General features: G+C 46.8%; 1 protein-coding gene across 3 annotated transcripts in view; it reads left to right on the top strand.

The window, feature by feature from the left end:
* Positions 1-7966, top strand: part of LOC138662919 (gastrula zinc finger protein XlCGF57.1-like) — a 380865-nt gene extending 372899 nt beyond the window's left edge. The window contains exon 3 of one of the 3 annotated variants that reach the window (XM_069748920.1): positions 6267-7919. In XM_069748920.1, the coding sequence (XP_069605021.1) occupies positions 6267-7143 (877 nt within the window). In that variant the 3' untranslated portion in view covers positions 7144-7919. Of the gene's footprint in view, positions 1-5950 lie in introns of all 3 variants that reach the window. The other 2 variants (XM_069748921.1, XM_069748922.1) reach the window with 2 other exon arrangements.
* Positions 7967-22522: the final 14556 nt, after the last annotated feature.

Here is a 22522-nt window from a genome sequence, read left to right on the forward strand (position 1 = left end):
CCTGCACCCTGTTCCCCCAATGGCTGCCAATCGGGGTCAACAACTGGGTCATCTATTACCTCCTCTTCTAGCTCGTGTGCAACTTCGTCTGTGTCACCGTGTCGGTCGGTGGTATAGCGTTCGTGACGGGGCAACATAGTCTCATCAGGGTCTGATTGTGGATCAGTACCCTGAGAGGGCAATGTTGTGGTCTGAGTCAAAGGACCAGCATAGTAGTCTGGCTGTGGCTGTGCATCAGTGCACTCCATGTCAGAATCTACTTGTAATGGGCATGGCCTGTTAAGTGTTTCACTTTCTAAGCCAGGGACGGTATGTGTAAAGAGCTCCATGGAGTAACCCGTTGTGTCGCCTGCTGCATCCTTCTCTCTTGTTGTTTTTGCTGAAGAGGACAAGGAAGCGACTTGTCCCTGACCGTGAACATCCACAAGCGACGCACTGCTTTTACATTTACCAGTTTCAGAAGACGAGGCAAAAGAGCTAGAGGCTGAGTCTGCAATGTAAGCCAAAACTTGCTGTTGCTGCTTTGGCTTTAAAAGCGGTTTTCCTACTCCCAGAAAAGAGAGCGTTTGAGGCCTTGTGTAGCCAGACGAAGAACCTGGCTCCACAGCTCCAGACTTAGGTGGATGCTCCACTACCACTACCATCATTACCAGCTGACAGTGAACGCCCACGGCCACGACCTCTTGCACCAGACTTCCTCATTGTTTTAAAAACTTAACCAAAGTAACTTTATTTGTTGCTGTCAAACAACTTACACGGTGACCTATAACTTCAGTATGATTTCAATATCCCTTTACAGGTTGGTGAGACCACAAGGAAAATCAGGCACAATGTTACACACTCTGTTTTCTGTGGCACCAAATCACAGAGATGCCACACACGCAGGACTGTCACTCAAGCACAAATGTCAATATTAACCCCTTTCTGACCTCGGACGGGATAGTACGTCCGAGGTCAGATCCCCTGCTTTGATGCAGGGCTCCGCGGTGAGCCCGCATCAAAGCCGGGACATGTCAGCTGTTTTGAACAGCTGACATGTGCCCGCAATAGGTGCGGGCAGAATCGCGATCTGCCCGCACCTATTAACTAGTTAAATGCCGCTGTCAATCGCAGACAGTGGCATTTAACTACCGCATGCGGCCGGGCGGCCGGAAATGACGTCATCGCCGACCCCCGTCACATGATCGGGGGTCGGCGATGCATCTCCATTGTAACCATAGAGGTCCTTGAGACCTCTATGGTTACTGATCGCCCGTCGGCGCTCACAGCACACGTACAATTCTGCTACATAGCAGCGATCAGCAGATCGCTGCTATGTAGCAGAGCCGATCGTGCTGTGCCTGCTTCTAGCCTCCCATGGAGGCTATTGAAGCATGGCAAAAGTAAAAAAAAAAAAAGTAAAAAAAAATGTGAAAAAAATAAAAAAAATATAAAAGTTTAAATCACCCCCCTTTCGCCCCAATCAAAATAAATCAATAAAAAAAAAAATAAAATCTACACACATTTGGTATCGCCGCGCTCAGAATCGCCCGATCTATCAACTAAAAAAAAGCATTAACCTGATCGCTAAACGGCGTAGCGAGAAAAAAATTCGAAACGCCAGAATTACGTTTTAGGTCGCCGCGACATTGCATTAAAATGCAATAACGGGTGATCAAAAGAACGTATCTGCACCAAAATGCTATCATTGAAAACGTCATCTCGGCACGCAAAAAATAAGCCCTCAACCGACCCCAGATCACGAAAAATGGAGACGCTACGAGTATCGGAAAATGGCGCAATTTTTTTTTTTTTTTTTTTTTTTAGCAAAGTTTGGATTTTTTTTTCACCGCTTAGATAAAAAATAACCTAGTCATGTTAGGTGTCTATGAACTCGTAATGACCTGGAGAATCATAATGGCAGGTCAGTTTTAGCATTTAGTGAACCTAGCAAAAAAGCCAAACAAAAAACAAGTGTGGGATTGCACTTTTTTTGCAATTTCACCGCACTTGGAATTTTTTTCCCGTTTTCTAGTACACGACATGCTAAAACCAATGATGTCGTTCAAAAGTACAACTCGTCCCGCAAAAAATAAGCCCTCACATGGCCAAATTGACGGAAAAATAAAAAAGTTATGGCTCTTGGAAGGAGGGGAGCGAAAAACGAACACGGAAAAATGAAAAATCCCATGGTCATGAAGGGGTTAATCTCCCACCCTTTTTTTTTTTTTTTTTTTTTTCAGGGAGACTTTATAAATAAAATAAAATGATTTTTTCAGGCAGAATTTAGAAACCAAATAAAATAAAATGATTTTTTCAAGGACAATTTAGAAACCAAATAAAAAAAAAAAAAAAGGCTTTCTATGCCCCACTGAGTGAGAGATGGCACACACAGGAGTCAGGAGTGGCACACAAGCCCAGAGGCCAATATTTTTCTCCCACTGATTGATGTAGTGATTTTTTCAGGTAGATTTTGGAACCCAAATCAAGCAAAAAAATAAATAGGCTTTCTATGGCCCACAATTTGAGAGAGAGAGAGAGATGGCACACCCAGGAGTCAAGACTGGCACACAAGCAGAAAGGGCAATATTAATTTCCCACTGTTTTGTTTATTTATTTTTTTCAGGGAGACTTTAGAAACAGAATAAAATAAAATGATTTTTTTCAGGTAGAATTTAGAAACCAAATAAAATAAAATGATTTTTTCAAGGACAATTTAGAAACCAAATAAAAAAAAAAAAAAAAAAAAAGCTTTCTATGGCCCACTGAGTGAGAGATGGCACACACAGGAGTCAGGAGTGGCACACAAGCCCTGAGGCCAATATTTTTCTCCCACTGATTGATGTAGTGATTTTTTTCAGGTAGATTTTAGAACCCAAATCAAGCAAAATAATAAATAGGCTTTCTATGGCCCACTGAGTGAGAGATGGCACACACAGGAGTCAGGAGTGGCACACAAGCCCTGAGGCCAATATTTTTCTCCCACTGATTGATGTAGTGATTTTTTCAGGTAGATTTTAGAACCCAAATCAAGCAAAAAAAAATAAATAGGCTTTCTATGGCCCACTGAGTGAGAGATGGCACACACAGGAGTCAGGAGTGGCACACAAGCCCAGAGGCCAATATTTTTCTCCCACTGATTGATGTAGTGATTTTTTTCAGGTAGATTTTAGAACCCAAATCAAGCAAAAAAATAAATAGCCTTTCTATGGCCCACTGAGTGAGAGATGGCACACACAGGGATGGCACTCTAGCAGAAATGCCAATCTTAATCTCCCACAAAAAAAAAACAAACCAGGGACTGTCCTACAATTACTATCTCCCTGCAGTAATCTCAGCCAGGTATGGCAGGCAGCAATAAGGAGTGGACTGATGCAAAAATTAAATAAAAAGTGTGGACAAACAAACAAGATAGCTGTGCAGAACGGAAGGAACAACAGGATTTGTGCTTTGAAAAAAGCAGTTGGTTTGCACAGCGGCGTACACACAGCAATGCAGCTATCAGGGAGCCTTCTAGGGCAGCCCAATGAGCTACAGCGCTGAGAAAAAAAAAAAATGTAGCTTCCACTGTCCCTGCACACCGAAGGTGGTGTTGGACAGTGGAAATCGCTACAGCACAAGCGGTTTGGTGGTTAATGGACCCTGCCTAACGCTATCCCTGCTTCTGACGAAGCGGCAGCAACCTCTCCCTAAGCTCAGATCAGCTGCAGTAAGATGGCGGTCGGCGGGAACGCCCCTTTATAGCCCCTGTGTTGCCGCAGACAGCAAGCCAATCACTGCAATGCCCTTCTCTAAGATGGTGGGGACCAGGACCTATGTCATCACGCTGCCCACACTCTGCGTTCACCTTCATTGGCTGAGAAATGGCGCTTTTCGCGTCATTGAAACGCGACTTTGGCGCGAAAGTCGCGTACCGCATGGCCGACCCCACACAGGGGTCGGATCGGGTTTCATGAAACCCGACTTTGCCAAATGTGGGCGACTTTTGAAAATGAACGACCCGTTTCGCTCAACCCTAGTTGCTGCCCATAAATTTTACCTAGAATGATAGGATCATGGATTCTGGCTGATGAATTGGGACACACATAAATTTGTTTGTAGGACACTATGCTCTAGCAAGCTATTTGTCATAAACAAATAAAAAAAATTAATTGGTCCAAAATGTTCCACCTCCACATTTATACTAGGAATGACATTAAAATTAGGGATGAATGGAGTAGCCGAATCCGAAGCCTCCCATCTGGGAAATGCTACATCAAGAGGCAAAGCCCCTTGGACATTGGTGTGCACCAACTCACGAGCATTAGGGACAGCGCTAGTACTGGGCATTGTTCCCTGAGTTGGAGACATTTCTCCAGAAGCACTATTTGTCCTTCTTGTTGTACTGGTCCTTGTGTGTGAGGATGGACCAGAATCACTGCTCATTTCTGAGCTATCACTGTCCCTGCTACTAAAGCCCTCGAAATCCACATCGCCATCTGACACTGCACTTTCTTCGCTGTCAGAACATAAATGTGCATAAGCCTCCTCTCCACTATAATAAAGACGGGCCATTTTATTCATTTTTTATTATTTCCAGAAATAGAAAACTCTGATGTAACATGACCAAATTATTGGGGAGACAATTGAGAAAAGCCTAATTCTTTAGCCTAACCCTAACTTTAGAATAAACCCTAACCCTAAATTTAGCCGAACAGTAACCCTAACTTTAGACTAACACTAACCTTAACTATAGCACTAACCCTAACCTCCCTTATCTGTTTTTTTTTTACTGTATAGCAAAACCAGCAGCAGTTGTAACACTGGTTCTCCTCTAATCTCTCACTGACAGGAGATCTGAGGAGAAACAGCTTTTTCTTTGAGGCAGATCGCCCGAGAGAGTTCGTTGCTACAACCAACTTTCCTAGTGATTGGTCTCATTGGCTGGTGTGACGCTGATGTCATCAGGACCTGAACCAATCAGGTCTCGATGAGGTCGGGGGTCACAGGAAGCATTGTGCTCCGGAATCCCATCGTTATAAGGTACATGAGGGTCCCGATGAGCACAAAACCACTGACCGTTGACAAACGTCGGCGCTGCACAAAGCGCCGATGTTTATCTACAGTTGGCGGTCACTAAGCGCTTGAGTTAAGGGTACCATCATTTCTATCCAGGCCTATTTCATGAGGTTTTTAAAAAAATTCTGTGGAAGCATGGTTGATAAGCAATGTCAGACTTTCATTTGTTCATTTTCATAGATTTTTGATTTATTATTATTTTTGTCAGATTCAAGTTATTTCTGTGACCATTGTGGGTTTTTCTGTCATTAAACGAGGGGTACCAACAATTTTGACCACATGTGTAGGAGGAATGAATATTTTGACTCCACAGCCACTTTCTGGAAATTAGCACGAAGTTGGAGAGTGAAAATTACACATCTGCCATTTTATTACCCAGACATAGTGCCCAGATTGTGCTCCAGGAGACACACACCGCAAATTAAGTGGATTCTTCTCACTATAATATTGCTAAATACAGGGGTCCTAAATGTTGTTTGAGCACACTGCAAGACTCAGAAGTGAAAGCGGATTTTTCTGGATTGGTTTATTGAAATGCTGTTGCTTTTCAACAGCCTTTGAGCCACTAATAGTGTGGGAACCTCTGTTTTTCCATTGACAGATGATGGACCTGATTGGGGACTTGTTTTTGTGAGATGAGAATTGGTATTATTTTCGCCTACATAACATTGATTGGTTTCTTTTTATTCGATATTTGGGAGGCAGAATGAACAAACAGTTTAACACCACGCAATACTGGTTCATCCAACACTGTTTTCTGTTAGACTGTGAACTGTCATGGTCTTGGTGAATAATTAAAGTTTTTCCATAGCTTGCTATTTTTATGGACAGTTTGAGTAGAAATGTTCAAAAATATAAAACTCGAGCATATTTTATTAAAAAATAATAATTGTTTGTTTTTTTTTTATCTTAGCAGATGACTGTGCCAGAAGATCAGAGGGACAGCTGACATCTTCAATTTTTAATTCTGAAGATCTTGAGATGCTACAAGATACAATTGAAGTGATTGCTGTTACTCCAGATATATCATCTTCCATTCACAGCAAAGATCTGTCATCTGATCCTAAGAAACAGGTCCCATCTTCTGATTCATTACTGACTACTAAGGAAAATCAAAGTCACAAAAGAGGCATTAAAAAACAAACTGCTCCTAAAGTAAAGAAGTCATTTTCCTGTTCAGAATGTGGGAAATGTTTTGCATGTAAATCACTGCTTGTTACTCACCATAGAACTCACACAGGAGAGAAGCCTTTTTGCTGTTCAGAATGTGGGAAATGTTTTAACCAGAAATCATATTTGGTTAATCACCATAGAACTCACACAGGGGAAAAGCCTTTTTCATGTTCAGAATGTGGGAAATGTTTTATCCATAAATCAGATTTAGCTAATCATCATAGAGCTCACACGGGGAACAAGCCTTTTTCCTGTTCAGAATGTGGGAAATGTTTTAACTGGAAATCAGGTTTGGTTAATCACCAGAGAACTCACACGGGGGAGAAGCCTTTTTCCTGTTCCGAATGTGGGAAATGTTTTACCCTCAAAGAGAATCTGTTTAGACACCAAATAACTCACACAGGGGAGAAGCCTTTTTCCTGTTCAGAATGTGGAAAATGTTTTAACCAGAAAGGGCATCTTGTTACACACCATAGAACTCACACAGGCAAGAAGCCTTTTTCCTGTTCAGAATGTGGGAAATATTTTAACCGGAAAGCGCTTCTTGTTAGCCATCAGAGTAGTCACACAGGGGAGAAGCCTTTTTCATGTCCAGAATGTGGGAAATGTTTTACCGAAAAAAGGAGTCTTGTTAATCACTATAGAACTCACACAGGGGAGAAGCCTTTTTCCTGTTCAGAATGTGGGAAATGTTTTACCTACAAAGAGAGTCTTGTTAGACACCAAATAACTCACACAGGGGAGAAGCCTTTTTCCTGTTCAGAATGTGGGAAATGTTTTAACCAGTTAAGGCATCTTGTTAGTCACCATAGAACTCACACAGGGGAGAAGCCTTTTTCCTGTTCAGAATGTGGGAAATGTTTTAAATGGAAAGTGCTTCTTGTTAGACATCAGAGCAGTCACACAGGAGAGAAGCCTTTTTCATTTTCTTAATGTGGGAAATATTTTACTTGGAAATCTACTGTTAATAAACATCAGAGCAGTCACATAGGGGAGAAGCCTTTTTTATGTTCATAATGTTGGAATAGTTTTAACCACAATTGAATCTTCTGAAATGGGTTGTCTCTTGTCATTCCTCATGTTTGCTGACAAAAGGATAAAACTGAACTTTATTAATTCCAAATGTAAAACTATACCCATAAATCACCCCCTGAAGGTTAGTCAGTAGGTGACTAATAGAAAAAACATGTACCCCACAGTTCAGTATATAGGATGAGGTGACGTATACACACTCGCTCTCCAAGCCTCTCATTTCTATGGGTTTCATCGTCCTCCCCAAAGGTGACACATCAGGAGACTATTTATAGTGCTTTGGAACAAAGCACATATATTGTAATCCGCACGTGGTTAACTTCTTCTTCTTATTATTATTATTATTATTATAGTGCTTTGGAAAAAAGCACATACAGTCATGGCCAAAAGTATTCACACCCCTGCAATTCTGTCAGATAATACTCAGTTTCTTCCTGAAAATGATTGCAAACACAAATTATTTGGTATTATTATCTTCATTTAATTTGTCTTAAATGAAAAAACACAAAAACATTTGTCCTAAAACCAAATTGGATATAATTTCACACCAAACATAAAAAAGGGGGTGGACAAAAGTATTGGCACCCTTCGAAAAATCATGTGATGCTTCTCTAATTTGTGTAATTAACAGCACCTGTAACTTACCTGTGGCACCTAACAGGTGTTGGCAATACCTAAATCACACTTGCAGCGAGTTGACATGGATTAAAGTTGACTCAACCTCTGTCCTGTGTCCTTGTGTGTACTACATTGAGCATGGAGAAAAGAAAGAAGACCAAAGAACTGTCTGAGGACTTGAGAAACCAAATTGTGAGGAAGCATGAGCAACCTCAAGGCTACTGGTCCATCTCCAAAGACCTGAATGTTCCTGTGTCTACCGTGCGCAGTGTCATCAAGAAGTTTACAGCCCATGGCACTGTGGCTAACCAGGGCTGCCACTAGAAATTTCGGGGCCCCTGTTGTGAATTCTGTGGCCAAGCTCCCTCCTGTGGTTGAGAGTGGTACTTCGGCTGGTTCTGTCTATGAGCTTCCTTTGGTGGATGAGAGTGGTACTGCGGCTTCTGAGTTTCCTTCCTCAGGTGATGAGGTTAAGTCGTTAGGTGCTGCTCTATTTAATTCCAACTGGTGCTTTGATCCTGGCCTCCAATCAATGTTCTAGTATTGGTCTTGCTTCCTCCTGGATCGTTCCTGTGGCCTGTCTTTCCTGCATAAGTTAAGTTCTGCTTGTGTTACTTTTGTTTGCTATATTTTCTGTCCAGCTTGCTATATTGGTTTTTCTTGCTTGCTGGAAGCTCTGAGACGCAGAGGGAGCACCTCCGTACCGTTAGTCGGTGCGGAGGGTCTTTTTGCCCCTCTGCGTGGTTGTTTGTAGGTTTTTGTGTTGACCGCAAAGCTATCTTTCCTATCCTCGGTCTATTCAGTATGTCGGGCCTCACTTTGCTAAATCTATTTCATCTCTGTGTTTGTATTTTCATCTTTACTCACAGTCATTATATGTGGGGGGCTGCCTTTTCCTTTGGGGCAAGGTAGGCTTATTTTTCTATCTTCAGGGCTAGTTAGTTTCTCAGGCTGTGCCGAGTTGCATAGGGAGCGTTAGGCGCAATCCACGGCTACCTCTAGTGTGGTGTGATAGGATTAGGGATTGCGGTCAGCAGAGTTCCCACGTCTCAGAGCTCGTCCTATGTTTTTGGTAATTGTCAGGTCACTTTGTGTGCTCTGAACTTCAAGGTCCATTGTGATTCTGAATTACCTGTTCATAACAGGCCCCATACTGGCAAAATTTTCGGGGCCCCCTTGAGACTCTGCCCAGGCTCCACCCCAGCCCCGCCTCCACGCTCCACCCCTCGAACTGTCCACAGTCCCACCGCTCTCTTGGAAAAACTCCACTTCTCACCTATCACACATTACCAGTTCCCATCACCAGATCACACATATAACCGGCAGCTTTTGTTTTGGCCAAAAGATTTTTTAAGCCGCCACCATAACACGGTAGACACTTTTGGCCGGGCCCTACTCTGCTGTAACCTATTAAATATTTGTTAAAATATGCAATACAATTTAGGTATATTTTTATTTATTTTTCAATTTTTAAAATGACCAATAATATCACATACAAGGAACAAATACCGCTACACCATGACCAGATGACATATTACCACCACAGTGATCGAATAATATCACATACAAGGAACAAATACCGCAACACCATGTTCAGACCACATATTACCACCACATAGTGACTGAATACTAAAATTCTGATCAGTAATTAAAAAAAGCACCATACTATCACCATAAGTGCCATTATACACAGGAGATCTGTACTTAGTATGCAGTGTCTGTGTACAGATAATACAGTGATCACTAGTGAAATTATACACAGGAGCTCTGTATATAGTATACATTGTATAGTGTCAGTGTATAGGTAACACACTGACTCACCAGTGACGTCTCTAGGTGAAGTCCTTCATCTTTCATCCAGCACTGACCGCCATCATTTCATCCAGCCAGGGCTCGTCTCTGCAGGAAATAACACAGTTATCTCGAGCTCTGCTTGTAGAATACATTACTTAATTTTTCACAACTTCTACATTACACCACATGAAGAAAAAGAGGCAACATAGTATCACTCTATACAGTAACAGGACCGCCCCCTCATTTAAAACAGTATACTCAAAAAATAAAATAAATACATCACTGCAGTAATAATATCCCTAAATTAGCCCCTATGGTAATAATATTCCCCATCCTGGCCACCGTGTGTCTCATTCCTGGCGTCAGCCACATGTTCTCCCATCCTGCCCTCATGAGTATCCATTCTGCCCCATATGATCTCCCCATCCTGCCCCATATGATCGCCCCATGTGATCTCTCCATCCGGCCCCATATGTCTCCATCATATCCATCCTGCCCCATGATCCTGCACGATCTGTCTCCAATTCTGCCCCAGTGTCTCCAATCATGCCCCATGTCTCCATTCTGCCCCCTATGTCTCCAACCATGCCCCCGTGTCTGCAATCCTGCCACTTGTCTCCAATTATTCCCCCTGTGTCTCCATTCTGCCCCATCTGTCTCCAATCCTCCCCCATCTGTCTCCAGTCATGCCCCCATGTCTTTCATCCTGCCCCGTGTCTCCAATCATGCCCCGTTTCTCCATTCTGCCCCGTGTCTCGCATTCTGCCCCAATGTCCAGCATTCTGCCCCCGGGTCTCACAGTCTGCCCCTGTGTCCAGCATTCTGCCCCTGTCACTGTGTCCAGCATTCTACCCCTGTCACTGTGTCCAGCATTCTGCCCCTGTCACTGTGTCCAGCATTCTGCCCCACTGTGTCCAGCATTCAGCCCCAATGTCCAGCATTCTGCCCCCGGGTCTCACAGTCTGCCCCTGTGTCCAGCATTCTGCCCCTGTCACTGTGTCCAGCATTCTACCCCTGTCACTGTGTCCAGCATTCTGCCCCTGTCACTGTGTCCAGCATTCTGCCCCTGTCACTGTGTCCAGCATTCTGCCCCTGTCACTGTGTCCAGCATTCTGCCCCACTGTGTCCAGCATTCTGCCTCACTGTGTCCAGCATTCTGCCCGTCACTGTGTCCAGCATTCTGCCCCAATGTCCAGCATTCTGCCCCTGTCACTGTGTCCAGCATTCTGCCCCACTGTGTCCAGCATTCTGCCCCACTGTGTCCAGCATTCTGCCCCAATGTCCAGCATTCTGCCCCTGTCACTGTCCAGCATTCTGCCCCACCATGTCCAGCATTCTGCCCCACCGTGTCCAGTATTCTGCCCCACTGTGTCCAGCATTCTGCCCCACTGTGTGTCCAGCATTCTGCCCCACTGTGTCCAGCATTCTGCCCCACTGTGTGTCCAGCATTCTGCCCCTCTGTGTGTCCAGCATTCTGCCCCTCTGTGTGTCCAGCATTCTGCCCCTCTGTGTGTCCAGCATTCTGCCCCACTGTGTGTCCAGCATTCTGCCCCACTGTGTGTCCAGCATTCTGCCCCACTGTGTGTCCAGCATTCTGCCCCTCTGTGTGTCTAGCATTCTGCCCCCGGGTCTCACAGTCTGCCCCTGTGTCCAGCATTCTGCCCCTGTCACTGTGTCCAGCATTCTGCCCCTGTCACTGTGTCCAGCATTCTGCCCCTGTCACTGTTTCCAGCATTCTGCCCCTCTGTGTCCAGCATTCTGCCCCCGGGTCTCACAGTCTGCCCCTGTGTCCAGCATTCTGCCCCTCTGTGTGTCTAGCATTCTGCCCCCGGGTCTCACAGTCTGCCCCTGTGTCCAGCATTCTGCCCCTGTCACTGTGTCCAGCATTCTACCCCTGTCACTGTGTCCAGCATTCTGCCCCTGTCACTGTGTCCAGCATTCTGCCCCACTGTGTCCAGCATTCAGCCCCAATGTCCAGCATTCTGCCCCCGGGTCTCACAGTCTGCCCCTGTGTCCAGCATTCTGCCCCTGTCACTGTGTCCAGCATTCTACCCCTGTCACTGTGTCCAGCATTCTGCCCCTGTCACTGTGTCCAGCATTCTGCCCCTGTCACTGTGTCCAGCATTCTGCCCCTGTCACTGTGTCCAGCATTCTGCCCCACTGTGTCCAGCATTCTGCCTCACTGTGTCCAGCATTCTGCCCGTCACTGTGTCCAGCATTCTGCCCCAATGTCCAGCATTCTGCCCCTGTCACTGTGTCCAGCATTCTGCCCCACTGTGTCCAGCATTCTGCCCCACTGTGTCCAGCATTCTGCCCCAATGTCCAGCATTCTGCCCCTGTCACTGTCCAGCATTCTGCCCCACCATGTCCAGCATTCTGCCCCACCGTGTCCAGTATTCTGCCCCACTGTGTCCAGCATTCTGCCCCACTGTGTCCAGCATTCTGCCCCACTGTGTGTCCAGCATTCTGCCCCACTGTGTGTCCAGCATTCTGCCCCTCTGTGTGTCCAGCATTCTGCCCCTCTGTGTGTCCAGCATTCTGCCCCTCTGTGTGTCCAGCATTCTGCCCCACTGTGTGTCCAGCATTCTGCCCCACTGTGTGTCCAGCATTCTGCCCCACTGTGTGTCCAGCATTCTGCCCCTCTGTGTGTCTAGCATTCTGCCCCCGGGTCTCACAATCTGCCCCTGTGTCCAGCATTCTGCCCCTGTCACTGTGTCCAGCATTCTGCCCCTGTCACTGTGTCCAGCATTCTGCCCCTGTCACTGTGTCCAGCATTCTGCCCCTGTCACTGTTTCCAGCATTCTGCCCCTCTGTGTCCAGCATTCTGCCCCACTGTGTCCAGCATTCTGCCCCACTGTGTCCAGCATTCTGCCGCACTGTGTCCAGCATTCTGCCCCACTGTGTCCAGCATTCTGCCCCACTGTGTCCAGCATTCTGCCCCACTGTCCAGCATTCTGCCCCACTGTGTCCAGCATTCTGCCCCAATGTCCAGCATTCTGCCCCACTGTGTCCAGCTTTCTGCCCCACTGTGTGTCCAGCTTTCTGCCCCACTGTGTGTCCAGCATTCTGCCCCACTGTGTGTCCAGCATTCTGCCCCACTGTGTGTCCAGCATTCTGCCCCACTGTGTGTCCAGCATTCTGCCCCACTGTGTCCACTGTGTCCAGCATTCTGCCCCTCTGTGTGTCCAGCATTCTGCCCCTCTGTGTGTCCAGCATTTTGCCCCTCTGTGTGTCCAGCATTCTGCCCCTCTGTGTGTCCAGCATTCTGCCCCACTGTGTCCAGCATTCTGCCCCACTGTGTCCAGCATTCTGCCCCTCTGTGTGTCCAGCATTCTGCCCCTCTGTGTGTCCAGCATTCTGCCCCTCTGTGTGTCCAGCATTCTGCCCCTCTGTGTGTCCAGCATTCTGCCCCTCTGTGTGTCCAGCATTCTGCCCCTCTGTGTGTCCAGCATTCTGCCCCACTGTGTCCAGCATTCTGCCCCTGTCACTGTGTCCAGCATTCTGCCGCACTGTGTGTCCAGCATTCTGCCGCACTGTGTGTCCAGCATTCTGCCCCAGTCACTGTGTCCAGCATTCTGCCGCACTGTGTGTCCAGCATTCTGCCGCACTGTGTGTCCAGCATTCTGCCCCTCTGTGTGTCCAGCATTCTGCCTCACTGTGTCCAGCATTCTGCCCCACTGTGTCCAGCATTCTGCCCCACTGTGTCCAGCATTCTGCCCCACTGTGTCCAGCATTCTGCCCCACTGTGTCCAGCATTCTGCCCCACTGTGTCCAGCATTCTGCCCCACTGTGTCCAGCATTTCTGCCCCACTGTGTCCAGCATTCTGCCCCACTTTGTCCAGCATTTCTGCCCCACTGTGTCCAGCATTTCTGCCCCACTGTGTCCAGCATTCTGCCCCACTGTGTCCAGCATTCTGCCCCACTGTGTCCAGCATTTCTGCCTCACTGTGTCCAGCATTCTGCCCCTGTGTGTCCAGCATTCTGCCCCACTGTGTGTCCAGCATTCTGCCCCACTGTGTGTCCAGCATTCTGCCCCACTGTGTGTCCAGCATTCTGCCCCACTGTGTCCAGCATTCTGCCCCACTGTGTGTCCAGCATTCTGCCCCACTGTGTGTCCAGCATTCTGCCCCACTGTGTGTCCAGCATTCTGCCCCACTGTGTGTCCAGCATTCTGCCCCACTGTGTGTCCAGCATTCTGCCCCACTGTGTGTCCAGCATTCTGCCCCACTGTGTGTCCAGCATTCTGCCCCACTGTGTGTCCAGCATTCTGCCCCACTGTGTGTCCAGCATTCTGCCCCACTGTGTGTCCAGCATTCTGCCCCACTGTGTGTCCAGCATTCTGCCCCACTGTGTGTCCAGCATTCTGCCCCACTGTGTGTCCAGCATTCTGCCCCACTGTGTGTCCAGCATTCTGCCCCACTGTGTGTCCAGCATTCTGCCCCACTGTGTGTCCAGCATTCTGCCCCACTGTGTGTCCAGCATTCTGCCCCACTGTGTCCAGCATTCTGCCCAACTGTGTGTCCAGCATTTATGCCTCACTGTGTCCAGCATTCTGCCCCTGTGTGTCCAGCATTCTGCCCCACTGTGTCCAGCATTCTGCCCCACTGTGTGTCCAGCATTCTGCCCCACTGTGTGTCCAGCATTCTGCCCCACTGTGTGTCCAGCATTCTGCCCCACTGTGTGTCCAGCATTCTGCCCCACTGTGTGTCCAGCATTCTGCCCCACTGTGTGTCCAGCATTCTGCCCCACTGTGTGTCCAGCATTCTGCCCCACTGTGTGTCCAGCATTCTGCCCCACTGTGTGTCCAGCATTTATGCCTCACTGTGTCCAGCATTCTGCCCCTGTGTGTCCAGCATTCTGCCCCACTGTGTGTCCAGCATTCTGCCCCACTGTGTGTCCAGCATTCTGCCCCTCTGTGTGTCCAGCATTCTGCCCCTCTGTGTGTCCAGCATTCTGCCCCTCTGTGTGTCCAGCATTCTGCCCCACTGTGTGTCCAGCATTCTGCCCCACTGTGTGTCCAGCATTCTGCCCCACTGTGTGTCCAGCATTCTGCCCCACTGTGTGTCCAGCATTCTGCCCCACTGTGTGTCCAGCATTCTGCCCCACTGTGTGTCCAGCATTCTGCCCCACTGTGTGTCCAGCATTCTGCCCCACTGTGTGTCCAGCATTCTGCCCCACTGTGTGTCCAGCATTCTGCCCCACTGTGTGTCCAGCATTCTGCCCCACTGTGTGTCCAGCATTCTGCCCCACTGTGTGTCCAGCATTCTGCCCCACTGTGTGTCCAGCATTCTGCCCCACTGTGTGTCCAGCATTCTGCCCCACTGTGTGTCCAGCATTCTGCCCCACTGTGTGTCCAGCATTCTGCCCCACTGTGTGTCCAGCATTCTGCCCCACTGTGTGTCCAGCATTCTGCCCCACTGTGTGTCCAGCATTCTGCCCCACTGTGTGTCCAGCATTCTGCCCCACTGTGTGTCCAGCATGCTGCCCCACTGTGTGTCCAGCATTCTGCCCCACTGTGTGTCCAGCATTTATGCCTCACTGTGTCCAGCATTCTGCCCCTGTGTGTCCAGCATTCTGCCCCACTGTGTGTCCAGCATTCTGCCCCACTGTGTGTCCAGCATTCTGCCCCACTGTGTGTCCAGCATTCTGCCCCACTGTGTGTCCAGCATTCTGCCCCACTGTGTGTCCAGCATTCTGCCCCACTGTGTGTCCAGCATTCTGCCCCACTGTGTGTCCAGCATTTATGCCCCACTGTGTCCAGCATTCTGCCCCTGTGTGTCCAGCATTCTGCCCCACTGTGTCCAGCATTCTGCCCCACTGTGTGTCCAGCATTCTGCCCCTCTGTGTGTCCAGCATTCTGCCCCTCTGTGTGTCCAGCATTCTGCCCCTCTGTGTGTCCAGCATTCTGCCCCACTGTGTGTCCAGCATTCTGCCCCACTGTGTGTCCAGCATTCTGCCCCACTGTGTGTCCAGCATTCTGCCCCACTGTGTGTCCAGCATTCTGCCCCACTGTGTGTCCAGCATTCTGCCCCACTGTGTGTCCAGCATTCTGCCCCACTGTGTGTCCAGCATTCTGCCCCACCGTGTCCAGCATTTCTGCCCCTGTGTGTCCAGCATTCTGCCCCCCGGATCGCCGCTCTCAAAGAAAAAAAAAACACGAGTTCTTACCTGGCCATGCTCCTGCGCCGGGCGAAGATCCCTCCAGGCTCCACACAGACGCACTCGCCGGGCCCGGCGGCTGACAATGACGTCAGACGCCGGCGACGCCGGCGAGTGCGCACTGCGGCCTTATTCAGCTGCCAGCCTCAGACTGGCTGGCGGCTGTTAACTATTGACGTGCGGGCGCGGGCCTGCAGGGGGGGCCAGTGAGCAGATGAGACGGGGCCCGATGCGGGCCCCCTCTGCTCACCGGGCCCCAAACGCCATTCACGGCTGTAATGCCCTGATGGCGGCCTTGTGGCTAACCTCCCTAGATATGGACGGAAAAGAAAAATTGACAAGAGATTTCAATGCAAGATTGTGCGGATGTTGGATAAAGAACCTCGACTAACATCCAAACAAGTTTAAGCTGCCCTGCAGTCCGAGGGTACAACAGTGTCAACCCGTACTATCCGTCGGCGTCTGAATGAAAAGGGACTGTATGGTAGGAGACCCAGGAAGACCCCACTTCTTACCCCGAGACATAAAAAAGCCAGGCTGGAGTTTGCCAAAACTTACCTGAAAAAGCCTAAAACGTTTTGGAAGAATGTTCTCTGGTCAGATGAGACAAAAGTAGATCTTTTTGGGCAAAGGCATCAACATAGAGTTTACAGGAGAAAAAAGAGGCATTCAAAGAAAAGAACACGGTCCCTACAGTCAAACATGGCGGAGGTTCCCTGATGTTTTGGGGTTGCTTTGCTGCCTCTGGCACTGGACTGCTTGACCGTGTGCATCAGGGGCGGACACTAACAGCTTGGGGCCCCTGTGCAAGAAATGTGTCTGGGCCCCCGTCACTGCCCGGTATGCTGCGCAGGCCGGCATCAGATGCGATATTTTAATGACCCCTGTCTCCTGCTCTGCTGCGAGCAGGAGCCGAATGTCATGCTTCTGTGCTCCGAGCCTCTCGCACAGAATCGGAACACAGCTGCGGAGGAAGCGGAGAAATGACTTTCTCCATCTGCTCCATTGCTGGGGTCAGCGTATATCGCACAGCACTCGGATGATATCTGAGTGATGTGCGTTGTCTCACTCGCACCTATAGGCTTATATGGGTGCGAGTGAGCCGAGAGTCGGCCGAGTATCCGTGACAATCGCAGCATGCTACGATTTCACTCGCACACTGAAAACGGCTGAGAAAAAATATGGTGATGGGAGCTGCCCCATAGAGGAATACTGGTCCGAGTGCTATGCAATTATTTTATCGCATAGCACTCATCCGTAATCTACGGTAGTGTGACTCAAGGCAGATTTCCCTCATTATCCACCTGCAAGCAGGGCGCCACATAGCAAAAGTTCTATTTGGGCCTCCCCATAGCTCTAAAAAATACAGTTAGGACAGAGACAACATTTTTCTAATTTTGGTTATAGACATCACCACAATGAATTTTAAACTAAACAATTCAGATGCAGTTGAAGTTCAGACTTTCAGCTTTCATTTGAGGGTATCCACATTGATATTAGATGAAGGGTTTAGGAGTTTCAGCTCTTTAACATGTGCCACCCTGTTTTTAAAGGGACCTAAAGTATTTGGACAGATTCAATAATTTTACATAAAATGTTAATTTTTAGTGCTTGGTTGAAAAACCTTTGTTGGCAATGACTGCCTGAAGTCTTGACCTCATGGACATCACCAGATGCTGTGTTTCCTCCTTTTTGATGCTCTGCCAGGCCTTCACTGCGGTGGTTTTCAGTGGCTGTTTGTTTCTGGGCCTTTCTGTCTGGTTTAGTCTGCGTTAGAATCGGGCCACCATCTAATACATACATACACACGGTATACGGTATGTGTGGGTAATAAATATATATATATCTATTGATTATCATTTGGTTCTGCTGGGTCCAGCGCAGTCAGACTTGCAGCCAAGTGACAACTAGTGTCGGCTATGTCAATGAATAGAACACTGCAGACATGGCTGACACGCTAGTTGGCACATGACAGCAAGTGCACAAAGCCTATCCTCGTGCTTACGTGATAACTGCTGAAAACGGCTGAGCCCGACCATGTATATATTATATTACATTATATGTCTGGTATCTGTTCTATTCATTGTCTATGGAACCAATGGAAATAGCTGAGCAGCTCTATACATAATGAATAGAGCTGAGGCCGAGCATGCACAACTTTGCTCCTTCTAGGATGAGCCCTGTTCTCCGAATCTCTGGGGGGCAGTTGCCAAATGCCCAGTGATCAGCAAGTTATCCACGATCCGATGGATCACATATGCATCGTACATACATATACCGTACATACACACAGATACTCATACATATACTGTACATACATACACTTTGCATACATATACCGTACATACATATACCGTACATACATACACACACCGTACATATACATACCATACATAGATACACATACATACGGTATACCGTACATACATACAACTTACATACTGTACATATACCGATATACCATACATACACACAGATACATACATATACCATACATACACACCGTACATACACATACCATACATATAGATACACATACATATATCGTACATACATACAACTTACATATACCGATATACCGTACATACACAGATACACATACCGTGCATACATACACCTTACATACATATACCGATATACCGTACATACACAGATACACATACATATACCATACATACATACATACACACACACACACACCGTACATACACATACCATACATATAGATACACATACATATACCGTACATACATACAACTTACATATACCGATATACCGTACATACACAGATACACATACCGTGCATACATACACCTTACATACATATACCGATATACCGTTCATACACAGATACACATACATATACCATACATACATACACACACACACCGTACATACACATACCGTACATACACATACCATACATACACAGATACACATACATATACCATACATACATACACACACCGTACATACACATACCATACATACACAGATACACATACATATGCCATACATACACAGATACACATACATATACCGTACATACATACACCTTACATACATATACCGATATACCGTACATACACACAGATACACACACATATACCGTACATACATACACACACCGTACATATACCGTACATACATACACCTTACATACATATACCGATATACCGTACATACACAGATACACATACCATACGTACATACACACACACACACACACACCGTACATACACATACCATACATACACAGATACACATACATATACCATACATACCCAGATACACATACATATACCGTACATACATACACCTTACATACATATACCGATATACCGTACATACACACAGATACACATACATATACCGTACATACATACACACACCGTACATATACCGTACATACACACAGATACACATGCATATACCGTACATACATACACCTTACATACATATACTGATATACAGTACATACACACACGGATACACATATACCGTACATACATACACCGTACATACACATACCGTACATACAGATACACATACATATACCGTACATACATACACCTTACATACATATACTGATATACCGTACATACACACACGGATACACATACATATACCGTGCATACATACACACACCGTACATACACATACCATACATACAGATACATACTGTACATATACACACCTTACATACACACACCCACATATACCGTACATACATACACTTTAGATAGATATACCATGTTGCATGTGCGTATACACAGGTCTGCCACCTGCATCTTTGTACGCATAGTGGGGAGGGAATTTCATAAAATCTCCCAGTATGCTGTAACATCTGCCGCTGTGGATGAACACAGTGTCCAATCCGCAGCAAATCCGCCATGTGGAAACACCCTTATGGTCTATGTGAAAGAGATTGCAGCGGACAAAGACCAGGCTGGTGCTGTCACTATCGGGCCACTGTGCACTGAATATGAGGATGTGTCACTTTCCTTAGGTCTCCGGCATTAGTGATGAGTGAAAGTGCCCAGATAAGGCATTATCCGAACATGCTTGTGTGCGGAGTGTTTTTGGCGTGCTTGAATAATATTTATTTTTGACTCCCCACCGCTTCATGTGGGCTGTTCCACACATGCAGGGGTTGCCTAACAAACAGGGAATCATTCCTGCTTGTGTTGCGGATGTCAAAAAGCCACGAATCGTGCAGCAGCGGAGACTCGGACATATTATAAGACCACGCCGAAGATCCTCCATTAGCACTTGAGCATGCTCAGATAACGCCTTATCCAAACATGCTCGCTTATGACTTGATCACTACTCCCAACATGGTTCAAATATAAATTGTTGTTTCTTTATTTTTCAAAACAAAACTGTAAACTTACAATATTTCCACCAGGCAGCAAAGATCCTGTCAGCCTGGTCCACACTCGTCCTCTGCAGCAGCTTCCCGCTCCAAGCTGCGGACTCCAGAGCACAGACAGACATCCCCGAGGTAATGATGCACAGATGTCACTGTGCATTCCATGTATAGACATTGCACCAGGGGATCGCCATCCCATCCCCCTATATAGTGGATCATTTTAGTACCCGGCCCTTCTCCTACCTAACCTAGTGATCCCTCCTCACCCCCTTTCCCCCCCATTCTCATGTATCCCAGTCCTGAGGGATCACTGAGTCGTGCACAGCAGCAGCACAGGGACTCACAAACAGAGCGGAAGCTTCAGTGACTCACCGACACTCCCCCTCCCCCTCCCTGGCTCCTTTCTTCCAGCGTCTGCCGTCACCATGGCTACCGCACCAGTGACAGCTGGACAGCAGCACAATGAATACTAACAGGTGAGGTCAGCAGGGGGCCATTTTGAACTTCATGTCACATGCAGGCCCCCTGCTTCTCCTGTTAGCTGTCATTCACCGCCCTGCTTTCTCAGTCCTTCGGGGGCCCCCTCCCACTCCGGGCCCCAATGCAGTTGCATAGGTTGAACCGGCGGTATGTCCGCCCATGGTGTGCATGGCATTATGAAGTCTGAAGACTACCAACAAATGTTTCAGCATAATGCAGGGCCCAGTGTGAGAAAGCTGGGTCTCCCTCATCAGGTCATGGGTCTTCCAGCAGGACAATGGCCCAAAACACACTTCAAAAAGCACTAGAAAATGGTTTGAGAGAAAGCACTGGAGACTTCTAAGGTGGCCAGCAATGAGTCCAGACCTGAATCCCATAGAACACCTGTGGAGAGATCTAAAAATGGCAGTTTGGATAAGGCAGCCTTCAAATATCAGGGACCTGGAGCAGTTTACCAAAGAAGAATCGTCTAAAATTCCAGCAGAGCATTGTAAGAAACTCATTGATGGTTACCGGAAGCGGTTGGTTGCAGTTATTTTGGCTAAACGTTGTGCAACCAAGTATTAGGCTGTGGGTGCCAATACTTTTGTCTGGCCCATTTTTGGAGTTTTGTGTGAAATGATCAATGTTTTGCCTTTTGCTTCGTTCTCTTTTGTGCTTTTTCATTTAAGACAAATTAAATGAAGATAATAATACCAAAGAATTTGTCTTTGCAATCATTTTCAGGAAGAAACTGAGTATTATCTGACAGAATTGCAGGGGTGTCAATACATTTGGTCATGTGAAAAGAAAACACCGTGTGCACAGCTCACAAAATGGTGCTAAGACTTAGGTTCCCAAACCGTCAATATGTGTAATATCAAAGTCTAGCACTCAACTTCAGTAACCGTAGAAACAATTGTAAACGTAGAAATGATTTATTTGTAGCACAAGAAACGTTTCAGTCCCTTGGGACTTTCATCAGTCACTACAACAAAAAAAAAGGAAGGAAATAACAAAAAGCAAGTACAACCTGTACAAAAATAACTAAAGTATATACAAGGAGAACACAAATAAACAGACAAGGTTTACATGAAGTTATAGGTCAAAATATATGTGACATATACATTATATGTGAGTATAAATAAGGAAATTGTAGCAAATAGCCAGGCTAAGTGTCACTCGGAGGGGAGGACGTGAACGAGCCAGTGGACGGGACTAAGAGGATGAGGGTGGAGCCAAAGGACATGCATATCGTGCCTGTGGAGGCCAACTATGAGCAGTGATATAAAGCTGAACAAGTAGTGGCTAAGCAGGGTATATCATAGCCCGGTAGGGTGTAGATACGATGAACGAGCATGACCAAGTTATTTACCAGGAGTGGGAGGATGGATGGAGCAGAACCGGTGATAAAAAAAAAAAAAAAAAGAGAGAAGAAAAAAGGCAAAAAAAGAAGAAATAGAGAGTATGAGCAGACACACATACCGTGCCTATGTAGGCCTGAGAGGCAAATCCAATGTAACTGAATATGATATGGATAGATATGGCGCCTAAACAAGAGGGGAGCAGAGTAAAATAAGGATAAGAGCACCATACAGTGCAGGAACACAAGGGGATACCTCCTGATACTCACATACGTGGGTCGCCCTAGTATAGATAAAGTATTAAGAAGCACGCTGTAAAGGAGATACAGAGAGGGTTATAATAGAAATGTGGAAACACAGCCAGTGTGAGAGGAGAAGTAACCAAAACTGGTACCTGGAGAGCGTATGTAATATGGTGGGAAATGTCCACCTGTCGGGTAAATGACCCGTGACTATGGAGGAGAACAAAGGAAAAAGAAGGGTTAGGATAATGAACCATCGAGAGAGGTGTAAT

The sequence above is a fragment of the Ranitomeya imitator genome, chromosome 2 (genome assembly GCF_032444005.1).
Source record: "Ranitomeya imitator isolate aRanImi1 chromosome 2, aRanImi1.pri, whole genome shotgun sequence".
In the NCBI taxonomy this organism is placed as follows: domain Eukaryota; kingdom Metazoa; phylum Chordata; class Amphibia; order Anura; family Dendrobatidae; genus Ranitomeya; species Ranitomeya imitator.